Here is a 24,677-nt window from a genome sequence, read left to right on the forward strand (position 1 = left end):
TCATTGGACCTGAAATCTGCTCACTGCTTGAGGGTTTGGGGGGGGGGGAAGGGGGACATAGCTTTGTGCTAATTTTTCAAACCCCTTTGGGTGAATCGCTGACAAAACTCTCAACTTTTGAAGCATGGTGAAAACCCTCGATTAAAACCAGAAGGCAGTTAGATTCCCTCTCCGAATTTGAAGGCAGTCACTAGAATACATATTAAAAGGAGGGCTTGTTTTTGTTGTGAAATACATTAATGGACCTTGCAGCTCATTGAGCAATATGGTAGTGGAAACAATCAAATAACTGGGAATGAGAAAACATGTATGGTGGAGGAAGGACCACTTCAGAGTTAGCAGGTAAGAATATAGCTTGTATTCTTTCATCCTTTCATCCTCTTTTGGCTGTTAAGTGTTCCTGTCTATATAAATAAGTTTCTTCCCTAATCTTCCCATGAAGGGTCATGAAGAAGCATCTCAGAGGAGAACTGGATCACTGAGCTTTCCATATATACATATATATACATATATATATATATATGCAGGAGGTAAGAAAGAACTTGATTTTTTTTTTTTTTTTTAAAAGAAACGCACCTAATTTGGGTTGCTTTAGCTTTGTTTTCCCTGGGGCTTGGCATTAATTTAAGACTGTGGCTTTTAAAGGAGAGTTGCAGTTACAGGTGCCTGCCTCGAGAGCGAGCCTAGCTGGGTGGGAGCTGAAGGTGCACGTGCACAGCCGTGGCAGCCTCTGTTCCCTGTTTCACCCAGGCACTATCGTGAGCGCCCCTACTACAGACAGCAGTTGGCCTGTGTTACTTACCTGGCAGTCTTGACCTTTCTGCCAGCTAGGGTTGTTCTTACACAGTGGTCACCAGTGTGCTACAAATGGGTTGAATTAATCACCTTTCCCTAAAAAGCTCAGCCTTCTAGATGCTCGTTCTGTATTTTGAAACGTGGAATGCTGCTACTTTCCCCTGAGCTTGATCATTGCTCCCGCTTTTCAGTAGCGGGAAGTGTCCTGCTTTTTATCACTAAAATACCCTGGAAAGACTAAATGATCTCCATCTCTTGTGCAATTCCCAGCTTGTGCTTCTAGTGCAAGTAGCCATAGCAGCAGAAGTATTACGTGTTCAGCAACAATGCTGGGTTGTCTAAAGCCTAACTCTTCTGGGAAGGACCTATTAAAAATATGTAACACACTGCTCACAGCAGTATATTCCTAAACTGGCAAAACTAATTTCCCTTCATGGTGCCCCCGAGATGACACTTGTGTACAGTTCTAGCAGCATAGCGACTTGTGTGTTTAGCGCACATACTACAAAATACCACGGAGAGATAGCAAAGCGTAAAGAAAATAATTTCAGACGATCTTTTGGCACTCAAGGACTACTTGCTTTCAAGATCAATAAATCACTTTTTCAAGTTCTAAAACTTCTTTTTCAAGTAGGCATTTCCTCCACCCTTTGATGTGAGAAATCCTCAGCTGTAGAGGGGACTGACCTTTTACCGTAGAGGACAAAAAGCTGCATGCTTAAGAGCTTTTAAAGCACAGAGCTCGCGTGCAGTAGTGTAACTCATTGTATGTTGACTGTTGCTACATTGGTCTGTGTGCCCACTTTGATTACAGGTTGTACTTTGACTGAAGAGTTGTTTCAGAATTGTTTTAATCCCACCTTGTATCATAAATCCATGTGAGCTTAAAGGAAGCAGTTCCCTTTTGATCAAGGGTTAAAGTGGGAATTTTTAGAGAGTGAGGATACTAAAAAGCCTGTGTTGACTAAGCAGAACTTTGCTCTTGGCTCTGGTAATAGAAGAGTGTAAACAAGTTATACAGAAAGTTACAATTTTTTGGATTTACAGACTAGTAAACCTTTAGATAGTTACATTTTTAACTCATCAGCCCAGGTAAAATTGACAGTGAAATTAGGCCATCTTTAACTCCCTTCTGCCAGAAGCTTGTAGGTAGGTCCCTTTCAAAGCACACAAACGGTGCAGTGAGCAAAGGAAGGTAATCCACTGCCTTTAGTAAGCCTTTATTAAAGCCGTTGCTGATGCAGGCACTCCCATAACTCAGCTTGAGCCTGTTCTAGATTTCTTTTAAAGCTATATGGTGCCCTCAAGTGGTCACAATGTACATCTCATCCCTGTACATCTTGCAAATGCAATTGTCTTATCTTCCATGTTACTACTTAAGCTCCACTAAAGTGGATTAGCTTTTATTCTCTTAGCTAATCACAGAAAGCTTTTGTTCTAAACAAATCAAATTTTAGGAAAAAAAAAATGCTTAATTGTAGGTGTAGAAGGGGTGGTCTGATCCAGATCCTGTTTAGGCTATACTGGAGGTTATTTAAAGGCACTACATGTTCAAAACACTTTTTTTTTTTTTAAAGAACTTATTAATAATAAAGCTGCAAACACAAGGTTTTACCTGTAGTTTAATATTTATATATACTGATGGATAGCACCTAGAGGCCCCAACCAACATTTGAGCCCCCTGCAATGTTGCACATAGAGATGTCTCTGCCCCAAAGAGCTTACAGTCTAAGTAATCAAGAAGTAGGAGAAAAATAATAACCATTCTTTCTATATAGATGAGAAACTGAGATCCAATACAAGGCAAGTGATTTGCACAAAATGTGATGGATGGGAATTACCAACATCTTTTGAATCTCTGTTCCATGTCTCAGTTAAAAGATGTGCCTTCCTTTCTAGACCACTTTTCTCTTCATTTAAAAAAAAAAAAAATCAAAATTAACCCCTTCAGAAATGGCAGCTTAAAGTTGATTAAGGTTCAGGACAAATCATGGTAGGAGCTCCAGGAACACAACAGAGAACACTTTGGTCAAGATGTAGCTGCTTTACATCTTTTCGTTTTTTCCGTGGTCATCTAACAGGTTTGGGAACTCAGGCTGCCAACCTGAATAGCTGCTCTGTATGCTGTCTCTACCAAGCATGGCAAGACAGGCATTACAGTTCCCGTGTTCAGTGGGGTTCGTTTTACATGCAGCAGAAGAGGCCCATGGCTCAGACAGAAACACCATTAATGCAGAACTAGAACAAATGTTCTCTGCCCTTCCTCGGGTTCCCGTTATATGAAAACCACTTCAGTGCAGTCAAAGCAGCACACAGCTGAGATGCAAGGGAGAGCCAGGAGAGCACTTTCCCTGGGAGTTCCTCAGCCTTAGCCTCCATTCTGCTTTTTGGGGCTAGGGACAGGCTCCTATGTTTATTTTAGACTTCAGAGGAGACAGCAGTAAGTTATGGGCTTTCCAATAAGAGACTTATTTTATTTCAGCTTTGGTAACAAGTTCTTGGCTTAGAGGTAGCAGTTGGTTCAGTTTGTTTCTCTGTATGCATCAGCAAACCAAAATAAAGTGAGCTGAAGGGTGCATGTTGCTGAACTGCCCACCCTCTACTGTCATAATCGCAGCTAATGCCCAGGCTCGTGCCTGTTTTCCACAGACTGTCCCTTAGCTTTAAAGCACAGTGACAATGCTATTACTTTGCTTGCATTTTAAACTAAAAAGCTTCAGTTTCATACTCAGTTGAAAGCTGTTGGAGTCTGCCCCAGTCTCCTTGTATGCATCACTGCCACCTGATCAGTCACCAGTCCTATGTCTTTTGTCAGATATGCATAAAACAAGGAGTTTTGTGATGCTCAGGGCTTACAGTGATAACTGAAAGATAAGGAAGAATAGCCAGTAGCAGATGAATTAGTTAACAGTATTCAATATAAACAAATAAACTTCACCTGTATAAAGCAGTGTATTAATTCACAAGCCAAGCTGTATTGAGAGACGGTGAAGGTGGCAATAGACAATGAAAAAAACTGAAGCATGATCACTTGGAAAAGAGTCTCGCTGTGTCAGGGAGCTCTGCTTACACACAAGTACAAAGGAAACAGCACTGACCACAGAAGTTGAACAATCATGGACAGTTATGCATACAAAAAAATTGATCACTTTTCAGTTATTGCACAGGTGGTGACACTGTAAGACACGTGTAGTAGTATTCTTACAAAATGACATCAAAACCAAGGAGCTGCATGCACCATCTTTCAAGGCCTTATGCGAACTATACATACACAAGAGTTGCTGTATATTGTTAAGTACATTGTGGATGCATATAAATTCACATGAGAATGAGCAAAAGATTAACTTGTAAATAGGAAAAGATCAGTTTCCACCAGTTTTTGCTTTATTTTATTCAGAAGGTTTCTTAGCGTGTACACTATTTCAGATAATATGCATGACACCACTTCAGAGTAAAGAGAGGTTTTATGTAAGCATAATCTTAAATGCTTTGGTAAGTGGGTATTCCCAAAGAACAGTTTTTGTTAAACCAAACTGATTACTACTAAAATGTGAATGTGGCTTTTATTCAAAAAAAGAAGGATATAGAATATGGCTAATCATTTCACGTATTTTCACAAGATACAAAAAACTGTTTTCAAGGGGATTGGGATTTTAAGCACAAATAAAACCACTGATAGCATGGTGTACAATATTAACATTTAAAACCCTGATCGAAATGACTTCAGAATTATTGTGCATTCCCCCTAAACATATCAGGTTGGCAACTGAGGAAGGAAATGAAATATTAAATGACTGAGTTGGTGCAAGAGGTGTAAATTCTCTCCATACCACAAGTTTCATAGTAAAATACTGTTGTGTGTTTTAAATTTAGACATGAGCATTTTTATATCTGAGGCTGCTTTGTTTCTAAATGATTAAAAGTTTCAACTAAAAAGGTGTTTACACAATATACACATTTCATTACTTACAAAGAGAAATAAGCTTAAAATTTCATATTAAAAACCTGGGATACAGCAGGGTTAGTAGCACCATGAAAAATGTTTTTCAAAACTGCAGTCTGGTTACTTTAAACATACTCAGTGCGTTGTGTTTTTCTGTATTCTCTTGGTTGATCAAAAAGGTGCCATTTTGGTACAGGGAGAGAAATGAAAACTTTTCATCTTCTGATCCTTTGTGAACCTCAAGTGTCTTTTCTGTTTCCAAGAGGTCAATTCTTTTATCTTAGTCCTGTTGTCAAATAGGTACCAAACAACCTTTAGTTTGGCACGCGAGTGAGGTACCCTTGAATCTGCATGGTTAAAACAGTTTGGGTTTTTTTTTTTTTCTTTCCACACAGTAGCACCATTATGACAGCGGGAGGACAGTGCACCTTAGGAATTTTCAACTGTTTGTTTTATAATACATTCTCCAAGATGTTACGTCTTCTTCATGCAAACTTGACAACGACTAATACGCGTCCTCAAGTCTCCAGCTTTCAGTGTCTCTGATTGAGGTTTACTGGTTAACAAACAAAGGCTAGGTTAGCTTTTTCTTTCTCTACAGAACTTCATGCCTTTAAACGTCTATTTAATTCCACAGTTTAAGAATATGCTCAGGTACCTAAGTGGGACTTAAGTCTCGTATTTTAAAGCTTCCTGACGAGTGATTCTTCTGCATGTCCTCATACCAGGTGACAGATGCTCAGTTTTGTCCGGTGCCTCAGTATACCAAAGGTGTGCTAATGAACTACTTCAGCGTATGATCTAGCACAAATAGTAAACTGAGTGGAAGGCAGTTTTTGTACATTTGAGGCAGTATTTCTGGGGCACACAGTGTGCTTTCTCCTCCCCCTCCACAAGGGAAATAAATACACTTGTAATCTTGAAGGGAATTATAACACCGCATAAGTACAAATCTCATTGTAATGGTGTTTCTTGTAACTGATGGATTTACTAAATAATTTACTTGTGTTCTGGAAGGGTCTAGAGGTGGGAGACAGTAACGCAACCTATTTGTGTTAGCGTGCACGTTCACATAGAATTAGCCCGCTCTTTAAAATTCATTAAAAAAAATTACAAAATAAGTAGAAAGTTGTTTGTGGCAGACGGAAAATAGTAGAGGCACAGAAAATTAAACGCTCCAGGGGTGTTATTAATAGGCATTTCTGACCAGCAAACGACCACTGATCAACTACCCTGAAAACTAATAGGGTGATAACTATTTGGCGCATAATTAAGTATCACTGCATAGGTGGTGTCATGCAAAACCAACTTAGCAGCTACTACTGCTCCGCACCACACTCCGTGCACACTGCCAGCCCTCTGCCACAATGCTCCGTTTCTCAATTGGGTGGCAGTGGGAATATTTGTTAGTTTTTATCAGCACACAAACAGGGCAGTAACGTTCTAGCCTATAAGGAGAAATGATTTTCCCAAGAAAAAATGGTTTTGTTCCTATCAACTTGAAACAGAAACATTTTGGGGAGCTGTCAGGCTCTGTAGCTAAAATGACAACTGCTGTGAAGGTGAAGACAAATTCCCATTGATCTCCTTGGGGCCAGAATGTCATCCTGATTCTTCTGCAAAGCGCTAAAAAAAGTGCTTACCAGGGAGGGTATGGAACCCTCCTTCACTTAGGGCTTCCAGAAACAGGTTATATGAACAGCTGCCTTAACAGGTTTAAAGTAGAGTTGATCCTTCCCTAGGACTGAAAACAGACTTTCCCCCTCTAATAATAGGATTTCCCCCTCTACCTGTCCCCTGTATTTCTGTGAGCTACCTTTTGAAATATTTGAGTCTATTTAAAAGGCCAGGCAAGGAAAAAAAATGCACAAAATTGATCTTTCAGGCTCAACATTCAGTCACTACAGTGGGACTATTTTCAGATAAGGTATTATTAGATGTGAGTAAGAATTGCTAGAAAAAGAATCTGAGTCCCTGCAAAACAGAATGTGCCCTAGCAAGTTTTTACTAATATTAAAGGCTTACCGAGCAAACACTTGAAAAACTGGTTGTGAGGGGGAAAAAATTATTCTTTCCCTATACCCCTGTAGACCCATCTCTTCTGATGTTAGGAATAAGTTCAGGTTTCTGTCTGCTATAAGGCAATACGCAAGAAACAAGTTTTCTTACCTGAACATTTCTGACACCTCTATAGTTGCCAGCCAGAAACTGTAGGAATTGGCATAGTAATTACAAGTGCCACGACCATGGCACTCAATAAATGGAGCTGAGCGGAATTCTTCTAAACAGGATCCGGGCGATGCCAAGGCCTGTCCAGAGCCCTCTGCTCCAGCACTAGTGTGCTGGGGGCCGGGAGGAGGAAGGGAACAAATACTCAAATGAGCAATTTTCATTAGGAGCCAAAAAATTAATAGCACAGCATTCAACTGTTAAAAGAACTACTGTTCATGCTTGGTTCAGATAACGCAAGGTCAGACACTTCCGTTAATATCCTTAGAAAGGCAGCACTTACCGAGAATTATGAGTTATGCTGGGCTCTGTGTACTGGAAAATAACCGTGAACATTGGCTACCATGGTTAGTAACTGAAGGTGAATGCTTTCTGATACGACCATGGCAGGTTTTAACAGAGAATCCTAAAAGCAGCTAGTTGATGATGCAAGCTGGTAATAGTCATTTCCGGAATAGGAGGTAGTTCTTACCATCATGAACGAGTAACCAATCCAAAGGGAGTCCCAGCCTGGCGGGCACGAAGGAATCTGAATGGTCTGACTGTGGACAGCTATCACCATAGCAGGAGCCTCACACACAACACATCTAAATCAGAGAAATACGACATTAAAATAATAAGAGTATGTTTTATTAAGAATTATTTCACAGAAGGGAAGAACTGGCCTGCGAAAGGCTGTCCTATTAATCCAGATTTCTGCTTCTCAAGTATTTTGTAATTGCAGTGAGACAGTAGTTCTGGGTACAAAATCTGCCTGTATGTCCACCAATAACCATTGGGTAAAATACAGGAACAGGTTCTGGAGCAAAAACTGGAAGCCCCAGGTCCTCAGATGAATGTCTTATTCTCATAGCTGCTGGCTCTTGCTTACTCTTCTGTCTGCAGGGATCATGTGCTCCTGACTACGCAGCTTCCTCAGGGGTGAGGAGTACTCTTCTACCCTTTCAGCCTCTTATGATCACTACTGCAGGTAAGCAGGCCTCTAAAGACACCAAACACTTTAAAATAAGCTGTTTTCCTAGTTTTTCCCACAGAAAACCACAACAGATTCATCTCCCAGTATCCAACCTGCAGGTCAGAAATATGTGGATAAGATATGCTGATAGCCTGCTTTGTCTCACCGGCTAATGAACGGCTGAATGCTCTGCCCAGTCAGCGGCTCCATGCTCATTGGCATTGGCTCTGGTGTTGATAGCCAGTAGGAATAGTCATTCCTTGAAGCATAATTACAAACATTGTTGATGTTACAGAACATGAAGGGCATGGTGCTGAAACGTCGGAGACAGCTCCCAGCAGTACCTACGGAATAAGATGCGTGAAATGTGACAGCAGTTTTCACTTTATTTTTAACAGTTTTTTGGGAACGTTAATTGTGTATTCTTCCTATCCACCTGTGAGCGCACAGTATGTGCTATCAAATTGTCATGTGCAGGAAAAACGTAGCCTCTGAATCTGGTTCACATTCTGTCATCCTGAATTACAACGTGCTACCTCTGGAGGCAGTAGATGTTAGCATGCATCCCAAAACGTCACCTAAGTAATCTCCAGGACTATCGTATCTTCAGAGAACCAGAGCATTTTAAAAAGTGGCTGTAACCTCTTTTCCCTTAAAGACAGAGCATAAAAAATATCTCACCCAAATCTTGGCCGTGGGCTCTCTCGTTTCCTTGCACATACAGGAGAGAGAATCCATCATATATTCTTAATGTTCCTTGTGGACATAGTGGTGTATCCGTAGTCTGGCTATGACGAGTTATAAGGAATCCATGAGCGACTGAAGCTGTTCCAGGAGGACCGGGTGGGCCTTGTAAGCCATCAGGACCAGGGGGTCCCTGTATTCCTCGTGAACCTGTTTACATGAGAGAAGCACAACACGCAGTATTTATTAACACCATTTTTTGCTTTTTTAGGACTAAAGTGTCTTTGAAGGGAAGGATGGTTTAGTGATTAAGGTGCTTACAAGTTGGGTGACCTCACACCTCCTAAACACCATCTTCCTCAAATGATTTTCTCTGTGAGCTTAGTCAAGTCACTGAGGCTGTTACAGCTAGTTATAAAACATCAGATAGTGTGACTTCCCTGCGTCATAAGAGCGTTGTGAAGGTAAATACGTTGAGAGCTGTGAGGCACTAAGATAACACAGTTGCAGTGGACATGACAACCACTAACATATCTCCAAATCAGCTCCGCAGTTCTAGGACACACTCATCTGTGCGTGCAGCGTAGTAAGCTAAAGCTGTGCTCCAAATCACAAAATAAGTAGCAGAGTCTGAAAGAGAACCAAGTCTCACTCTACAGCATGCTCTGAGAGCATCCGAGCCAAAGCCCACCAAAAACAGTAGAAATGCTGCAGTCAGTTTTGGAGTAGGTTACAAAAAAATGGAAGGAAGTTAGAATAACCTTGAATGAGAGCAAATAAAACCAACCAACCAAAGGAATCGTGTGACTCAGAAGAAGGCATTTGTTCCGGAACAGCAAAAACATCAAGAAATATAACTACAACATATTTAGACTATTTTCTTCCAGAATCATTGTTATCTACTTTTTGGTTCCCCATTTAAAATAATGCTAACAGATTTCATAGAGCTACTTAGGAGGGAGAAATAAACAACACTGTGGACTTTTATGCTGTTTTAACTGTTTGCGTTCCGATATTTACTCACCAGTTGCAATATATAGCTACTTAATGTTTATCCTCTTTTTAGAAAATTGACCCAGTGTCTAGTATGATTTCTTTTCTCAAATCATAATTCAGTAATTCTAAACAATGGCTGCATGGTAGCCTGACCTCTGCATATGGTGAAATTCTTTCCTTTATGAAATCTGTTTTTCCACATTCCCAATTTCCATGCAAAGTGAAAATGATTTTGATAATTCTTTCTCTTCTGTTTCTTACTGCCTTCATTATGTGCTGTGTTATAACCTGTGCTGCAAAGTGTATGCCATTAAGCTCGAGATAAGGCACGCTACAATACTATTCAGCACTGACTGGTAATGTTCTGGGCTTGAGAATATTCCAGTTCAAAGTATCTTCAGCAGCTTGTAACTAGGAAGACCCTAAAACTATGATTCTGTTAGCTTATTCTCATGAAGCAAATCTCGCTTCCTAATATTAGCTTGCACTCAAAAGGGACCATCTCTTCTTCCACTGGCTCCTCATAGGATAAACACCATACCTGGTTGGCCTGGAAGACCTCTCTCGCCTTTACGTCCTGCTGGACCATCAAACCCAGGGAGCCCATCTCGCCCTGGATCACCAGGAAGACCAATTGGACCTAGAATAAACAAACGCGTAAGTGAAATGGAAACTCTTGAAATCTCACTACAGAAATCTTTAAACTGCCTGGGACTCATGTGTTGTTTCCTTATGATATATTAGATAAGAACAGACCATTAAGCCAGATGCAGATAATGCAACGCTACATTCTTCTGTTACCTCTTGCTGAGTCCAAGAACTTGTCTCTGCGCCCTATGCCAAGAGACATGTACTGCAACTCACAGTTATACTTCTTAGTCGTTTTCTCTGCAGCCACCTGGAATCATACCTGGCAATCCCTGTGGCCCTGGCAATCCAGGTGGCCCTTTTGAGCCAGGTTGTCCTGGAGGACCAGGTGGACCAGGGTCACCTTTGACAACAATGCTTCTTCCAATGGCACCTGGTAAACCTGGTGGACCTGGGAGAAAGTAATTTTGTATCAGATAACCCAAAATGGAAGACAGCATCAAAGGCAACTTGAGTAGCCCATTATTTCTGTTATTCTTTATTGCTAATCCAGCAGCCAAGAGCTATCAATGCAAAGCATAAGTGTAATTCTATACAAAAGGCAAAAAAGTGCTCTTGGTGATCCCCAAAAGACAAGATATACTGGGTCTTGCAGGGGGCTAACCCATGTAGACCAGATAACAGAGTATAAAATACAGTAGCATTAGTTGTAGGACTAACAATTACTAATTTGGAATTGTGTTGTAGCTGGTGTTCATGTAACTACTGCAGGGGACCAACCTTCATTGCTGGCTGAAACCAACTCAGTCCTACATCTGTGTACCAAATCTTACTGGCAAGGAGCTGAAGTGACAATAATGATACCCATGACTCCTACCTGGTGGGCCTGGCGGTCCTTGACTGCCCGTGAGGCCAGCAGGTCCTGCAGGTCCAGGGGGACCCTTCATACCTGAAGCATCAAATTTATAATACAGTCACACAGAGAAAGAACATGCTGTCTTACAAAACCTGCTATGGGAGTGGCCAAAATCAGGCTTCTTCCCTCCCTGAGAGGCTGTTAATGTATTTGGAGGTGTTCACCTGAAATGCAAGTTCAATACCTGGGAATCCTGGCACGCCTGGAACCCCCGGGTCACCCTTCATTCCATTCAGACCGGGACGACCAGGATCGCCCTGAACAGAACAGCGTCATGTTACTCACTCATCTCCCCAGCGGTTTCAGAAAAAAAGAAAAAAAGGTGGCTGGCAGACAAATAAGCATGCTTTGGGTCTCTGAACGAGGTAGAGAGCTTTGGAGGGCCAAAGCAGTACGTTCTGCTCACTGGCTGGCCGGTGCACCAGGTGCTGTCAGGGAACACTGGACCATGGCCTCTGCATTGACAGCTCCAGCTCCCACAGGAGAAATGGGGAAAGCCTGCCCAGATATCGGGCAATAATTGAGGAAAAGCTCCTATGTATTGCTACAAGACCAGATGTCAGATATCACATTCTGCCTTTTACTTTATTATGCGTAATACACATAATCCACCCAAACATGTTCCGCTTTTATTGCATTTAAAAATAAACTAGGCGGAAAACCCCCTTTCTTGTCTTACCTGGCGTCCAGGTAGTCCTTGATCTCCCTTTTGACCAGTCAGGCCGGGTGGGCCAGGTTGACCTGGGTTCCCTTTTTCCCCTTTAAGTCCTCCACTGCCTGGTGGCCCCCGTGGACCTTCTGGGCCTGGTGGACCTTAACATTGTGGAACATACATGCATATATCAGGACATGCCAATCGTATTCCCAAGCTTGTGCCTTCAATGTATTAAGTATAAAAAAGGCAACCTAAAGATTTTAGCTCAACTTCCCAGCTCTATTTCAGTGCTGAATTCAAACAGGACAAACTAAAGAGAAAACAAAGAGATGGATTATTTGCACCACCAAATCGGGAACCAAGGCTCCTTTATCTTTCCAATGAACAGAAGCAAGTCCTGCCACAGGGCAATGCAACTCATCCAAGTTAGAAGCTTACCAGTGACCAGACAAGTGCCTTCAGTAGGAGCCAAGATACCCCAAGTTAGGAGGTACAAATATCCCCTCTGATGACCTACATCGCATTCAGCATCTTGAGTGCTATCTTAACAGACTGAATTCCTTTTGAAAGCCAGCCTCAGCAATGTAAAACATGGCTAATTTTTTTGCTAGGAGAATTTGACATATCCATTGAGGATCCCACTATGTATCATCTACTGGCTGCTGAGCAGGAAGAAGGCCCTCGTTCTGCCTTGCCTGAATACCGATTTGAGCTGCAGAAACTTCCTTATGCTGAATGACTCTCCCTCCAGCTGATTTGTCTATCTGTAGTAGAATTACATCATGTAAATAACAGAGCTCCTGGGCTGGTCTTTAAATATTTCCCCTTTGCAACAGCCCAATTCATCTGAAAGAAAAGAGTGGATTTAGATAAAACCCTAGGTATTTGGAGCACTGAGAAATGAGACACCCACCTTTATGCCACCATCTAAATAGAAGGTAACTGGTATTAATTTGTGGCAAAACAAACTGTAAACAAGTGAACTGGCAACAGCTAATAACATTTCACAAAATAAACCATATACCTGGGTTAACAAAAGGATCTTTTTGCAGGACAGCGCTATAATATTCTCCTCTGTAGTACAACAAATCTAGTAACATTGATACATGTGCTGGATTTTCAGTTCTTCTGAAACCTTTACTAATTTAAAGCCTCCTTTGAAAAACCTCATAGTCTACATTCAGTAGATAAATTTGATGAGCAATATTTCTGCATGCAAATCTGAATATAGAATTCCTGCTAAAATTTTTATTTTTAATTCATCAGCATTTTGGTACTGTATTCCAAACTTATCCTGCAGTTTCAGCTACAGAAAACATCCCATCATGCAAGGTCTTTTTGTGTTGTTTTTTTCTTTCTTTCTTTCTTTTTTTTTTTTTTTTAAATTAGTCTAGTACTGTACACAGGCAAAATAATTACAGGTTACCATCTCAGGCATCCTAATCAAACAGGTACAATCTGCAGGGTCACCACAGTCCTTAAAAATAATAATCTCAGAATTACAGGAAAGCATCCATTTCTCTTACATCAAATGCAATTCAGTAAAATATATTGACCGAGTTAAGAGTCTAACCTGGAAGACCTGGAAGGATCAGAGTTCACCAAAGCCCAATGATCGATGTTAGAAGGGTCAGACATCACACAGTACAAAACAAGATTACTAGTTAGAAATAGTATGGACGATAGCATATAAACTACACAAAAACCCATTTCACCAGCATATTTTGTATTTACAATATAATCCACATGCATGCATAAAACCATACATGAGTACACAACAATATGTATTTTCAGATACAAGTTATTCTGGTGACTAGGCTCTGCTAAGACTAATTTGACACTGTTCATTTAATGGCAAACTTGAAGCTTTACTAAAGAATGTGTTACTGCTTTAACATTACAGCTGAGGTCTGCAACCAGTTAGTCCCACTCACAATAGGGTTCGGACTATGTAACCATTTCACTGACAATATTCAACACTCATAGGGCCTAGAACTTGGCAGATATGTGGGTAAATTGTGAATGACAATTTATTCTTCAGCAAAATCCTGCTCTGGGTAGGGGGAGAAGCGTGGTCAACACAAGGACTTATCACCACTAATCAGGTAGGAACATCAACTATCAGCAAATGAAATTATAGGACTAAAAAGGAGGCATAACACCCTCCCCAGAAGAGTCAGCAGAATAAACATGGATCAAAAGGGCCTGCGAATGCTCTAAGCAAAAATACAGCAGAAGTTGCAATTTTAGTATTTGTTGTCTTTACTGTTGACAAAATCTTTTTGATGAAAATGCCACAAGATGCTAATTGACCTGCTTAAGGTTATTATGGAGAAAGGAATGTGATAACACCCTTAGAAAGTTCATTTAAGTATCCTCTTTCAACATGCAAACCAATTGTCTTCTACCGTGCTCCTGAATTAATCTGTACTTCAGCTTCTGTGCCACTTGCATCTTTTATGTCAGTGAAATGATTTAAATATATCATGCAATTTGCAGCTTTAAACTACAATAAACATACGTCAGGTTTACCTCAATGCACTGTTTCTTATGTATTTGGTAAATCATTTTAAATACTAGCTGTAATATAGTAGTTAAAAATAATGACATGGACATCTCATTGTTGCTGTTAAGTACTTATAAACCATATTTCACTATTAGATAAGTTTTGCTATGATTTATAAATATGTCCTATACTTGCTGATGACTGAATTCTGGCTGGGCACAGTCCCAGGGCTGAACAAAAACATGATGCAATTGGTAAGCTCCTCTCAGCACACCCATGACGGTGGTCCTCTTTGAAAGTATACTTACTGCTTGTGCAATCACAATTTAATTAAAATGTAAAACCACCTTTATTTTTTTTGTGATGTCATAAAGCTAGATTTATGTTAACATAATCAAACACCACAGGCTCCCATATTTTCTATCTCACAGCACTTAGTACAGCACACGAAAAACTAAAGTAGATTCTTTTCCATTGAATTCTGATGACAGCTCTTTGCTTCCTAGCAGTCATCATAGCAAAACTTAAAGATGTCATTATCATTACATAGATATGCAGAGTCATTTTCAATCTAGACACAGATGTTAAAACCTCCCCAAGGGCTGGCCTGTGCTACATGCTGGTACGTTAAGATTCAGATAAGCTTGTCAAAATGACCCTGTTCTTACGAATCCTGTTTTTCCTCCTCAGTGTTAAGGAGGAGAGGGCTACGTGCTTCATTTTGATTGAAGTAATATGTGATAGAGGAAGGGCTTTCCTCAGTTCCTCTAAATGTGCTGGTGAAGTAGAAAAGCAGAAATAAGGATTTCTGCACCTTGAAAAGTTACAATGCTCTAAGCTGGAATGTGAAGCATTACAGTTATTCTGTGCAACTTTCCTATGGACACGCTTGCGCTGGTATAAAAGAAGATCTGATTTGTTTAGCTTATGTCACTTTAGAGTGTCCAAAATCAACAGCAGCAGGTGTTAGGAAAAGGAATACTGCCATTTGCCTGAGCAGCAAAACACCATTACACAAAGCAATAGCAAAGGTGTGGGAGGACAGCACAATATGTGTATTTGTAAAACAGGAAAGAGAGTACCTATTATTTTCAATTGCATTGTGAATAAATACGCTAAAAATAAGTTCACAGTTGAGGCGCTCTGTAAAAAGTGTTGCAAATCTGGACCTACATGATCTTCCGCCATGGAGAGCACCACACTATGCCCTTCCGGTGTCAGTCCTATAGCAACATGGAGGACTCTCCCATGCTATAGGAAGAGTCTGAAAACCAGCTCCGAGCTCTTTTTTTCTACCACAGATTAAAAGGCAGGTGTGAAAAATGACTCTGCATATCTACATTTAGACACTAAAACAGTATATACATTCATCCTCATGCAAAGTTATTATTTTGGAGTTAAGGGGCTAACCTGAGGGACCTGGGAGTAGGGGGTCAGAGTTCACCAAGGCCATCATTAGAACAAGGGGAAAAACATCAAAATTGTTAGAAATATCAACAAACTAACATATTCAACTAAACCCTTCTTTTAGATTTAGCTCAATATTCCTTTAGATACAGTATTCAAAACACCAAACTATTATCATTCCTGGCAATGAAAAGCAGACGAGTGGAGTTACAACAACGTTGTGTTGCCCTAGGAATTTGCTTCATTTTATCATCTCTTAATAAATTCCTCCCAACATCATCAGTCCACATTTGTTCCAGGTGCAACTCAGCTCAATTCAGAGAGCTACACTATGTTTGATCTCATGATTTTTACTCATCTTAGAACATTCCTAAAAGTTAACAACAAATTGTATATGCATACAACTGCTGTTTTTATTTATGTCCTTATAGAAGGTGGTTAATTTGACAGCCATAGAGCTGCTTTTATGACTAGCTGCCTTATGTTGAAACGTTACAAAATCAGCGTTCCAACAACAGACTGTGTTCTCATTTCAAACAAAAGACTGGAGTGCTGATTGTACCAGAACTGCAATAATAGTTTGGTTTATCCACATTAGTTCATGCATAACCGAGCAAGACAAATGCTTCGCTTTATACATTGCATGCAACAAAAATGGAAATGAGAGAGAGAGAGAGAGACAGAGACAGAGGGAGAACATGGCTGAGCAGAACCTCACTGGTTGTTTTTTCATCAGTGCTCACAGACCCGTACAAAATGAGTCCCACCATCCTTCCCAGCTCATTTGAGTTGGTAACTGCCCAGTTTATGCAGAGAAGTGTAAATAGGATTAGCAGCTTTGCAAAATCTCCAATGCTACAGCAGCACATGGAATGACAATTAGTAGTTTTATTATACACCAGTAGCTGCTTAGCTGTTTTACTTTTTTTTTTTTTAAAAAGAGTTTGGAAATAATCTCTGCATAAGAAGCTTTTAAAAATAAAAGCCCTTATTCTTATGGAACAACAGTTTGCTTTCTGTGCTAAAATTTTCATTGCTGTACTGCTCTGCATATAGACACTCCTCCTCTTTGGAAGATCTTGACACCTAGAACATCTAAGGCTCTTATTTGGGCACACTGTTAAGTTACAAAGCCAAAGTCCCACATTCCAACTTTTCTTGTCCCTTCACTTATTCTCCTGCTTGCCCCAGCTGCAGCTCTAACTAGAGCGAGCAGAGCAGGGATTACTTGTCCTGCACTCCTACCTGCCAGTAAGCAAAGTAAGGCAGGAAAAGGCCGAGGCTACATGGACAGTAGAAAGCAAACGAGGACTACCAGCTTGTAGCAGGGATGCTCCACTGACTGGTTAGAGTCCATAACAAGGTGCACAGCAGGGAGAAAGCTCCTCCAGGAGAAAAAGGGAAAGAAGCTTACTCCTCCTTCCACTAACTAAACAGGAAAACAGGAAGAAACTGGGCCTGGATATTAATTATTAACCCACTAGGCTGTTCCCCATCAGTCATTATAAAAGGCAGGCTTAGGATACAACATAATCCAAGTATTTTTAATAATAAATGAAAAGAAAACCCCATTATACTCCCCATGATGTTGGCGCTAACCCGGTTTTAAGGCGTAAAAACTTAATGCCCAATGTTGATCGTGATAACTCATTCTTCAAATGCACATATAGGATAGATGAGTCCATAGCCTGCTTTGCACAGGAGAAAAGCTCATACTGCCATTGACAATAATCAAATAATACTTAGTTCCAGTGCTAGTGAAAATATTTTGAAAAAATTATGTTCTAAAACAGTTTTTTTTCAATGCAATTGCCTCCTTCTATATCAGGAGCAAGTCTGAGGAAAAATTGAATCTTAAAATCTTTCCACGCGTGTACTGCAAAACTAAACTCTCCCTTGGTATCTAGAGTGATCAATACATGAATAGCAACTATTCTACAAATGCACTAACTCAGCACTGACTTTCCCCAAACAAATCTTTTGAAAACAGAAAAAACTGAGGTCAGTTAGAGGAAAATTAATTAAAAAAATACTACTTCGCCATTTATAAGCAAACAAAAAACTGTAATCAACCAATAGCTTGGTTTGAAAGTGCTGTCTCCTTTAAGGAGAACGTCAAGCATGTTAGATGAGATGAGTCTTACTGGTGGCAAAGTACTTCTAGGCTCAAGATACAGCAATAAGCCTGAGCCTGAGGAGTGAAAGGTTCATTACAGTTTGATTTTTCAAGAGCAGTATCTTAATGCAAATAACCATTCTATGACACAAAATATAAATCAAATTCTAATATATGCCAGGGAGTTGCTCAGCAATGTTAACTCAGCGTGGTATTTTTTCATTCCCAGAATTAGTCGGTGCAGGAACAAAATGCAAACATGGAATGGGAAGATGAAGATGGCATGATGGTGCACTGAATCCATGGGGGCCACATGACACAATGGAGCAGTGATTTATGTTACATGACACGGAGATGAAGAGGCAGGTATCCAATTTGATCATGCTGTGATGCTATCGTGAATTTGATTTTCATGGCTCTTAAAATGATGGGATTTATTACTTTTGCTTTTTGTGCGCGATGACATTTGCTGAGCATGTGACCATACTGCAAAGGTATCAGAGGTTGAAAAGTCGATATCGTGCTCTCTAGATGATTGCTGTGACAGCATGCGGAGAATCTCCCGTTTATTAACGCATTGTATTTTTGCTGCCAGGTATCAGAAATTAATAGAAACTGAGGTCATTTTGGTTTTAGATATTATTATTTCTGGCAACAAAATACTCCAGTTGCCCACAAACATTATGACCTATGCCATGAGGCTTAAACTTATCCATCCAAACAAATTGAGAAAGTCTAAAGGCTGATAACCTACCAGCAAAATATGGAAGTACTGGCAGACGTGGATAGGCATGGATCACACTCTTACCTGGTCTTCCTGGAACACCCTGTGGGCCAGGGCTACCTTTAGGACCTTCCAGAGGCGGCCCTGGTAATCCTGGTGGACCTGGCGGACCCTGTAGACCAGGAAATCCCTGGAAACCTGGTTCTCCCTTCAGACCTGGAAGTCCAGGGGGTCCTGGTGGGCCAGGTAACCCCAGTTCACCCTTTTGCCCTGTAATACCAAAAAGTCGTATTTATGAACACTGTTATGTATGAAAAAGCCCAAATGTCAATTTGCAGACTCATTTCTCTCTCTTGCTTAAGAAAGTGCAAGTCTGGCCATAACTCCCCTCTTTTGTGCAGTGAGACACTATAAAATTGGTCTAAGAAATTCAGAAAAGAAATGAGGCTGATAACTTTTGAAGGAAAAAAAGCCATGTGGCTTTTGACTTGTGAAAAAACCTTACTAAGACTCACTTTACTACTCAGCGATGCTTTAATTCATAGACATTCTCTGAGCTTATGAGCTTGCAAGCAATGATTCGTGAGCTTTATATCACTGTGGAGAAATCTGTCAGTATTAAGAAGTCATTATTTTTATTGAGACGCTGCTAAAAGTTAAGACATACTGGCAAAACTTTCAAATAAGCCCAAGTGATTTATGAGCTTTACTGCCATTGACAAGCAATATAACTTGGGTTGCAAAGTTGCTTTTGAAAATATAGCAGGCATTCTCAAAGCAGCTTCATTTGTCATCAGTTTTACGAACGCTTTATTTATCAAGACAAACCAGCAAAGTGCCACACAATGCAGTAGACTCAACTATCCTATGTGGATTTATTTTGTCTGCATAATTGCTAATTTGCAAAATTCAGTAGTCAGTAATGAGTCTCTTTATTACACCTTGGTAAATCGAAAAGGGTCTGCTGAGAGAAAAAACGTTCCCTTGGCTGTTGTTATGGCATTCATTTGTTGCAGAACAGGCAACACGTCCTCCTTTTTTGGGGTGTGTGTGTGTGTGTGTATATATTCATTTTACTTTCACCCTTTTAAAAAAAAGGATAGAGAAACTTTGCCTGATAATCCTGGGAGTCCTGGAGGTCCTGGGCGCCCAAAACCTGGCAGACCTGAAAAGAAAGAGATTCATCTAACAATGAACATTCACGCCGTTCCTCTAAAACTCTGATTCCTTGAGACTGCCAGGATTCTCATTCACTCACCAGCCCACACCAGAGCTAAGGGTTTTTGCTGCAAAATGTGCCTATGATTTTAATAAATACTAAATACTTCCATCCATTCACAGGATGCTCTTTCACTTTTGGGTTGTAATACATCTGCATTTAATACATCTACATTTTAATACATCTTTAGGATTTAATACATTTGCAGTTGGGGGTTTTGTCTTTGAGGCAGACTTTACATCATTTATCGATTCTGAGCTGAAGCAATACAGCTAGCATGGAACAGAGGAACTGGGGCTTGCGTTCAAGTCCAAATTCTTCAGGGAATAAAAATTTAAGAGCTGATGGAATTCTTGTCCTTTTCTTCACTGGCAGTTTGACAACATTCTTTGAGAACCCCTCAGAAGCTGGGAACCACAGAAGCAATTTCTGAAGGTGCACGGGTAGTAATGGAATAGGAGAAATGAAATAGAGAAAGTAAGACATCAGAATGCATACTGAAGAGGAGAAAACCAAAAGGTAGGATACCTAACCTGGTTCTCCCTTCTGACCAGCTGGTCCAGGGATACCATCTCGACCAGGCTGTCCCTTCTCCCCTGAAGGACCAGGAGGGCCAGGACGGCCAATATCACCTAAAAGGGGGACAGAACACATTCGCACAGTAATGCATTACCTGCAATCAAAAAAAAAAAACCCAAACAAAATAATCCTCAAGACTGAATCTGAAGGAGTAATAATCCACAAGGACGTAATTTTAAAATTAAAGCTTTTCATTCTCTCTCTCTTCCTGACAATTTAGGAAAGGTCTCACGATGTTAAAAAGAAGAGAGAAAGTGACTTCATATTTTGTGTGTTTCACAGAAGCAGCTGACCTTTGCCGTACTATTCAAGCTTACCTACTGGCCCAGGTGGTCCAGGCAGACCAGGATTACCTGGAGGCCCCTCAATACCTTTTGGTCCTGGAATTCCCGGTGTTCCTGTAAAGTACAAAGTAAAGGCATTTCAATCAAATACAGCACAAAACTGGCTTCTTAGCAGATCTTGAAATGCTATAATCTGAGATGCACTGATTAACAAATGAATGAATTGTATATCAAGATACTCTATCTATGCACACAGTGCAGGTTTACAGTTGATCATTCAAAGAGACCATGTAAACTATGAAGCAAAGAACATATGGAAACAGAACATACTAGCATGACTGTGTCCTTACTGCTACTCTCAAGATTCCGCCTTAATGTAAGTGCCAGTAGAGAAGGACAGAGTCAGTCTGGCAGCCTGCTAGGAAATCACCATTTTTGGGACAGGTATTTCTGGTTGAGTGAGACCATTATGGACTGTGGCCATTCTGGCCAGTCATTTCCCAAACCTCTTTTCCTTTACTGAAAAATGATTTTAATAAAAATGATTTTGGTTAGAATTTACATTGTATTCTCACCCCTGCAGCATGAACTGAGTGGGAGGAAAGAAAAATGACCAATCCCTTGGAGTATGTCTGTTCTGAAGAGCGCAAGAACATGATCAAGGCAGTGCCTGAATACACCATTTTGCCTGAACACAGTCTTTTAGGCATGACATGCAACATAGGTTAAATATGCCCAGGTTCACGGCCAGGTTTTGTTCTCTAAGCTCCCTGCTGCCATGACTGCACTGTTGTAAATGCCCTACCTTCCTATGTCAAAGACAGGCTGAGCACTTTGTAGGAACAGCCTTTATAGCTGCAAATGCAGCATAGACAAAATCCTTGTTTAAGTTAAATCTAGGATATAATAAAATTGAGAATTGAAAGAACTGGCATGTACTCATAAGCAATCGCTATTAATATTTCTAAAGAGTAAAAAACCTAATTTCATTGTTTCAGAAGATTTTTTTTCCAGAACATTCCCCCCCCCCCTTTTTTTTTTTTTTTTTAAACAGACTATAAACACTATTAAAAGCCCAGCTTTCCTGATGACACTTTCTTACTGATTCATGAAGGTAAACCATGGGGCCAAACATAGGTATTTTGTGGGTCAGAGAAGTTAAGAGTCTGACAGCTCTGAACGACCAAGTGGAGAACACAACTACTGCATCCCCTCAAGGCAGATTTCACAGGTAATTCAGAGTAATTTCAGAAGGCACTCTGAAGTGATGTACCAACACATGTACGCTTGCAGTGACACTTCCAACAGCACAATGCTTAGAGGCACTAGGTTGCTAGAAGCCTTTAAAAGAAGCTGCAACCCTCCACCAAGTATCCACTGTGTTTAGATGTGCACACCAAAGTAAGAGAGCAAGAGGGAAAAGGCAAGAAATTCCAGCTTAGTGTAAAAGCAGAATTACCCGGGAATCCAGGAAGTCCTGGCTCTCCTTTTGCACCTGAACTGCCCGGCAATCCAGGCAAACCAGGATTTCCAGCTATACCTTTACTGCCTGGACTGCCTGGGTATCCAGGCAAACCAGGATCACCCTAGAAAACATTAAGCAGAAATAAGAACCCAGTTGTTTTAATATGGGTAGTCCTTCTTGTATATTCCTATTCTTTACCATCACAAAAAGATCATCATTATATTCTGCACATTTCTCCTTATATCCAGTTAACGCTAACCATCTCACCCAGTAATAAAGACTGCTTGAAAATGGCCTTTGTAAAGGTTTTAACAATAGCTCCTACAATTTGTATATAAAGTATATCTTATAGCTTTTCCTCAAAGTTGGCCTACCTTAAAGAATTGTGTTCCCTTTTCTTTCAGAATAGGGAGAGATTTTTTATTTTAGCTTTTTGACAGGTTCTACTTTGAACATAACACTAAAACTGTCACTATTGTATCTCAGTTTTAGAACACCTCAAAGTCAGTTTACCAGCACAGTTTTCTCCTAAGTAAATCTTCAAATTCTGCTTAACTGTGCATTTTCTAGCTCTTCACTACTAGTGAAGATGTAAGTGAGAAAGAAAAGTCTGATTATTTTGCATGCACCTGCACAATCCTGATGCATTCCTATTTAATTCTTGACTGTTACACACACATTTCAGGTCACCAGCCGGGCTTTATAATATGCATTTTTTTTTTTTTTTTTAAGTTGGACATTCACATCCCCTTGACAGCCTCAAAAGTTTTAGCCATAAACAAATGTCAAATCTTAATAAAAGTTATTTGGGTCACCAATGTTTTCTAGGCAAACATATGAAGCCAGAAAATTGTCCTAAGCATAGATATAAGGAATGAACAATAATTAAGTAATGCTTTTAAGAGTAGAAGGAAACTTAGCTCACCTTTTAAATTACACATAATTATGTGCACGATGATTAGAAACTAATGAAACAGACAGAACTTTAGTCATAGTCATCTAGAAAATCAACCTCTATAAAATGAATCAGTCTCTTGCTTTTGACAATCTTGAAAGACCCAGGTAACATTTTTACTAAGCATAAGGCCACTTGTTATTCGCCTAGCTGCAGGGACATAAAAGAATTCTCTTACTGTCTTTGCCCACTCTCCTCCCAAGTTACACAATCGTCTGGAGCATCAAAGTCATTTTTGTAAGAAAACAGTGAGGATCATTGCAAAAAAGCCCAGCAAAATCCAAGCAACTTTAAGAAATCAAGATCCGTTGGTTAGGCAGTACCCCATGACAAAATAGAATAAAAAAGGAAGTGTGCGGAGCTTTAATCATGTAATGTTTTTGCTAAATTAGTTGCTGCTCAACATCATTTGTAAGGCATCAGTGAAGGCTGCTAGATTTTCTGTACATCTTGAATAAGACAATTTTTTGTGGGTGACAGAAGGGAAGATGTTGATAAACTTTGGCGCAAATGTTTTATATAAATTTTTAAATTTTAAGCAGACGTAATCATGACATATCAGTTCCTTCGTAATTTATTCTTAAACGCATATTGTCATATCCTTTTTAAAATTAACTGCATCAAAAAACATTGGAACAAAAATACTCATCTTATAACTCCCTACCAACGATGAAAATGTCAGCAGCTGTCAGCACAGACCAGACCACTAACTGAACACAACTTGGAAGGTCTGTTACAATCTTCTGCTCTAACCAGCTTAAAGCATGTATAAATACTTTCACCTTTAAAAGTAGAATTTTTCCAAATGCACACACACACACGTGTGTGTGTGTGTGTGTGTGTGTGTGTGTGCGCGCGCGCATATATATAAAATTAGAATTTAAAAAATCAACATGAAATTTCCTTTTCTCATGTGATTGTTCCATTGAAGAATTTTGTGAGCGTACCTTTGGTCCAGGGGGACCAGGAATACCGATGTCTGAAAGACCAGGGTCACCTTTCTCCCCCTTCGATCCAGGAAATCCAGCAGGCCCCGGCGGGCCTGGACGTCCTGCTACTCCCTGACTGCCTTTAATCCCTGGGGGACCTGTCCAAAGCAAAAAACATGAGTTATACAGATATAAATAAATCTTCTGCAGTTGTTTAAAGAAGTCACTCAGATTACACAAACTCAAGTAACTCAAGTTAGAAAGGACTAACAAACAGAGTACCTGGCTTTGAATATCTAACGTGCTTTTATTTTTAAAAATAAACTAAAATAAACAATTATCTAAACTCCCTCATGATATTTCTAAGCTTTCCTTCTAATTTTTTGATTAAAATACAAATATTCTTGCTAGTAACTAGGCACCACACTTAGTAAGAGAAACCTTAGAAATTGGTAGTTTCACTTCAGCAATCCTTCTAAATAACTGAATTCACTGTCTGCTTCCCCTTTTATGCTTGTATCTGATGTCTGTCTTCTGACAGTTGGGTTTACAAAACCATTTCTTTTCTGAAGTGTTTCACGGAGTAGAATTAAGAAAAATTAGAGAAGGAGAAAAATTACAAAAAAGTAGATCATTCTACTTCTAAGTGTGTACGTACTTAAAAATAAAGCCTATTTACAATGTATTTACTGTTTGCATTTTCTGTTGTAATGGCTATTTCCAATTTTTTCT

At 40.0% G+C, this 24,677-nt stretch overlaps 1 protein-coding gene across 2 annotated transcripts in view; it reads right to left on the bottom strand.

The window, feature by feature from the left end:
* Positions 1-2,399: 2,399 nt before the first annotated feature.
* Positions 2,400-24,677, bottom strand: part of COL4A5 (collagen type IV alpha 5 chain) — an 87,202-nt gene continuing 64,924 nt past the window's right edge. For both annotated transcript variants that reach the window (XM_068957492.1, XM_068957493.1), the window contains exons 36-51: positions 23,964-24,103; positions 22,056-22,182; positions 20,630-20,710; positions 20,267-20,365; positions 19,629-19,679; positions 18,599-18,784; positions 11,786-11,919; positions 11,291-11,363; positions 11,068-11,139; positions 10,513-10,641; positions 10,144-10,242; positions 8,604-8,816; positions 8,089-8,266; positions 7,440-7,554; positions 6,908-7,080; positions 2,400-5,294 (exon numbers count right to left, since the gene is read on the bottom strand). In XM_068957492.1, the coding sequence (XP_068813593.1) occupies positions 5,213-5,294; positions 6,908-7,080; positions 7,440-7,554; positions 8,089-8,266; positions 8,604-8,816; positions 10,144-10,242; positions 10,513-10,641; positions 11,068-11,139; positions 11,291-11,363; positions 11,786-11,919; positions 18,599-18,784; positions 19,629-19,679; positions 20,267-20,365; positions 20,630-20,710; positions 22,056-22,182; positions 23,964-24,103 (1,952 nt within the window). In that variant the 3' untranslated portion in view covers positions 2,400-5,212. The remainder of the gene's footprint in view (positions 5,295-6,907; positions 7,081-7,439; positions 7,555-8,088; positions 8,267-8,603; positions 8,817-10,143; positions 10,243-10,512; positions 10,642-11,067; positions 11,140-11,290; positions 11,364-11,785; positions 11,920-18,598; positions 18,785-19,628; positions 19,680-20,266; positions 20,366-20,629; positions 20,711-22,055; positions 22,183-23,963; positions 24,104-24,677) is intronic.

The sequence above is a fragment of the Struthio camelus genome, chromosome 11, assembly GCF_040807025.1.
Source record: "Struthio camelus isolate bStrCam1 chromosome 11, bStrCam1.hap1, whole genome shotgun sequence".
NCBI lineage: Eukaryota > Metazoa > Chordata > Aves > Struthioniformes > Struthionidae > Struthio > Struthio camelus.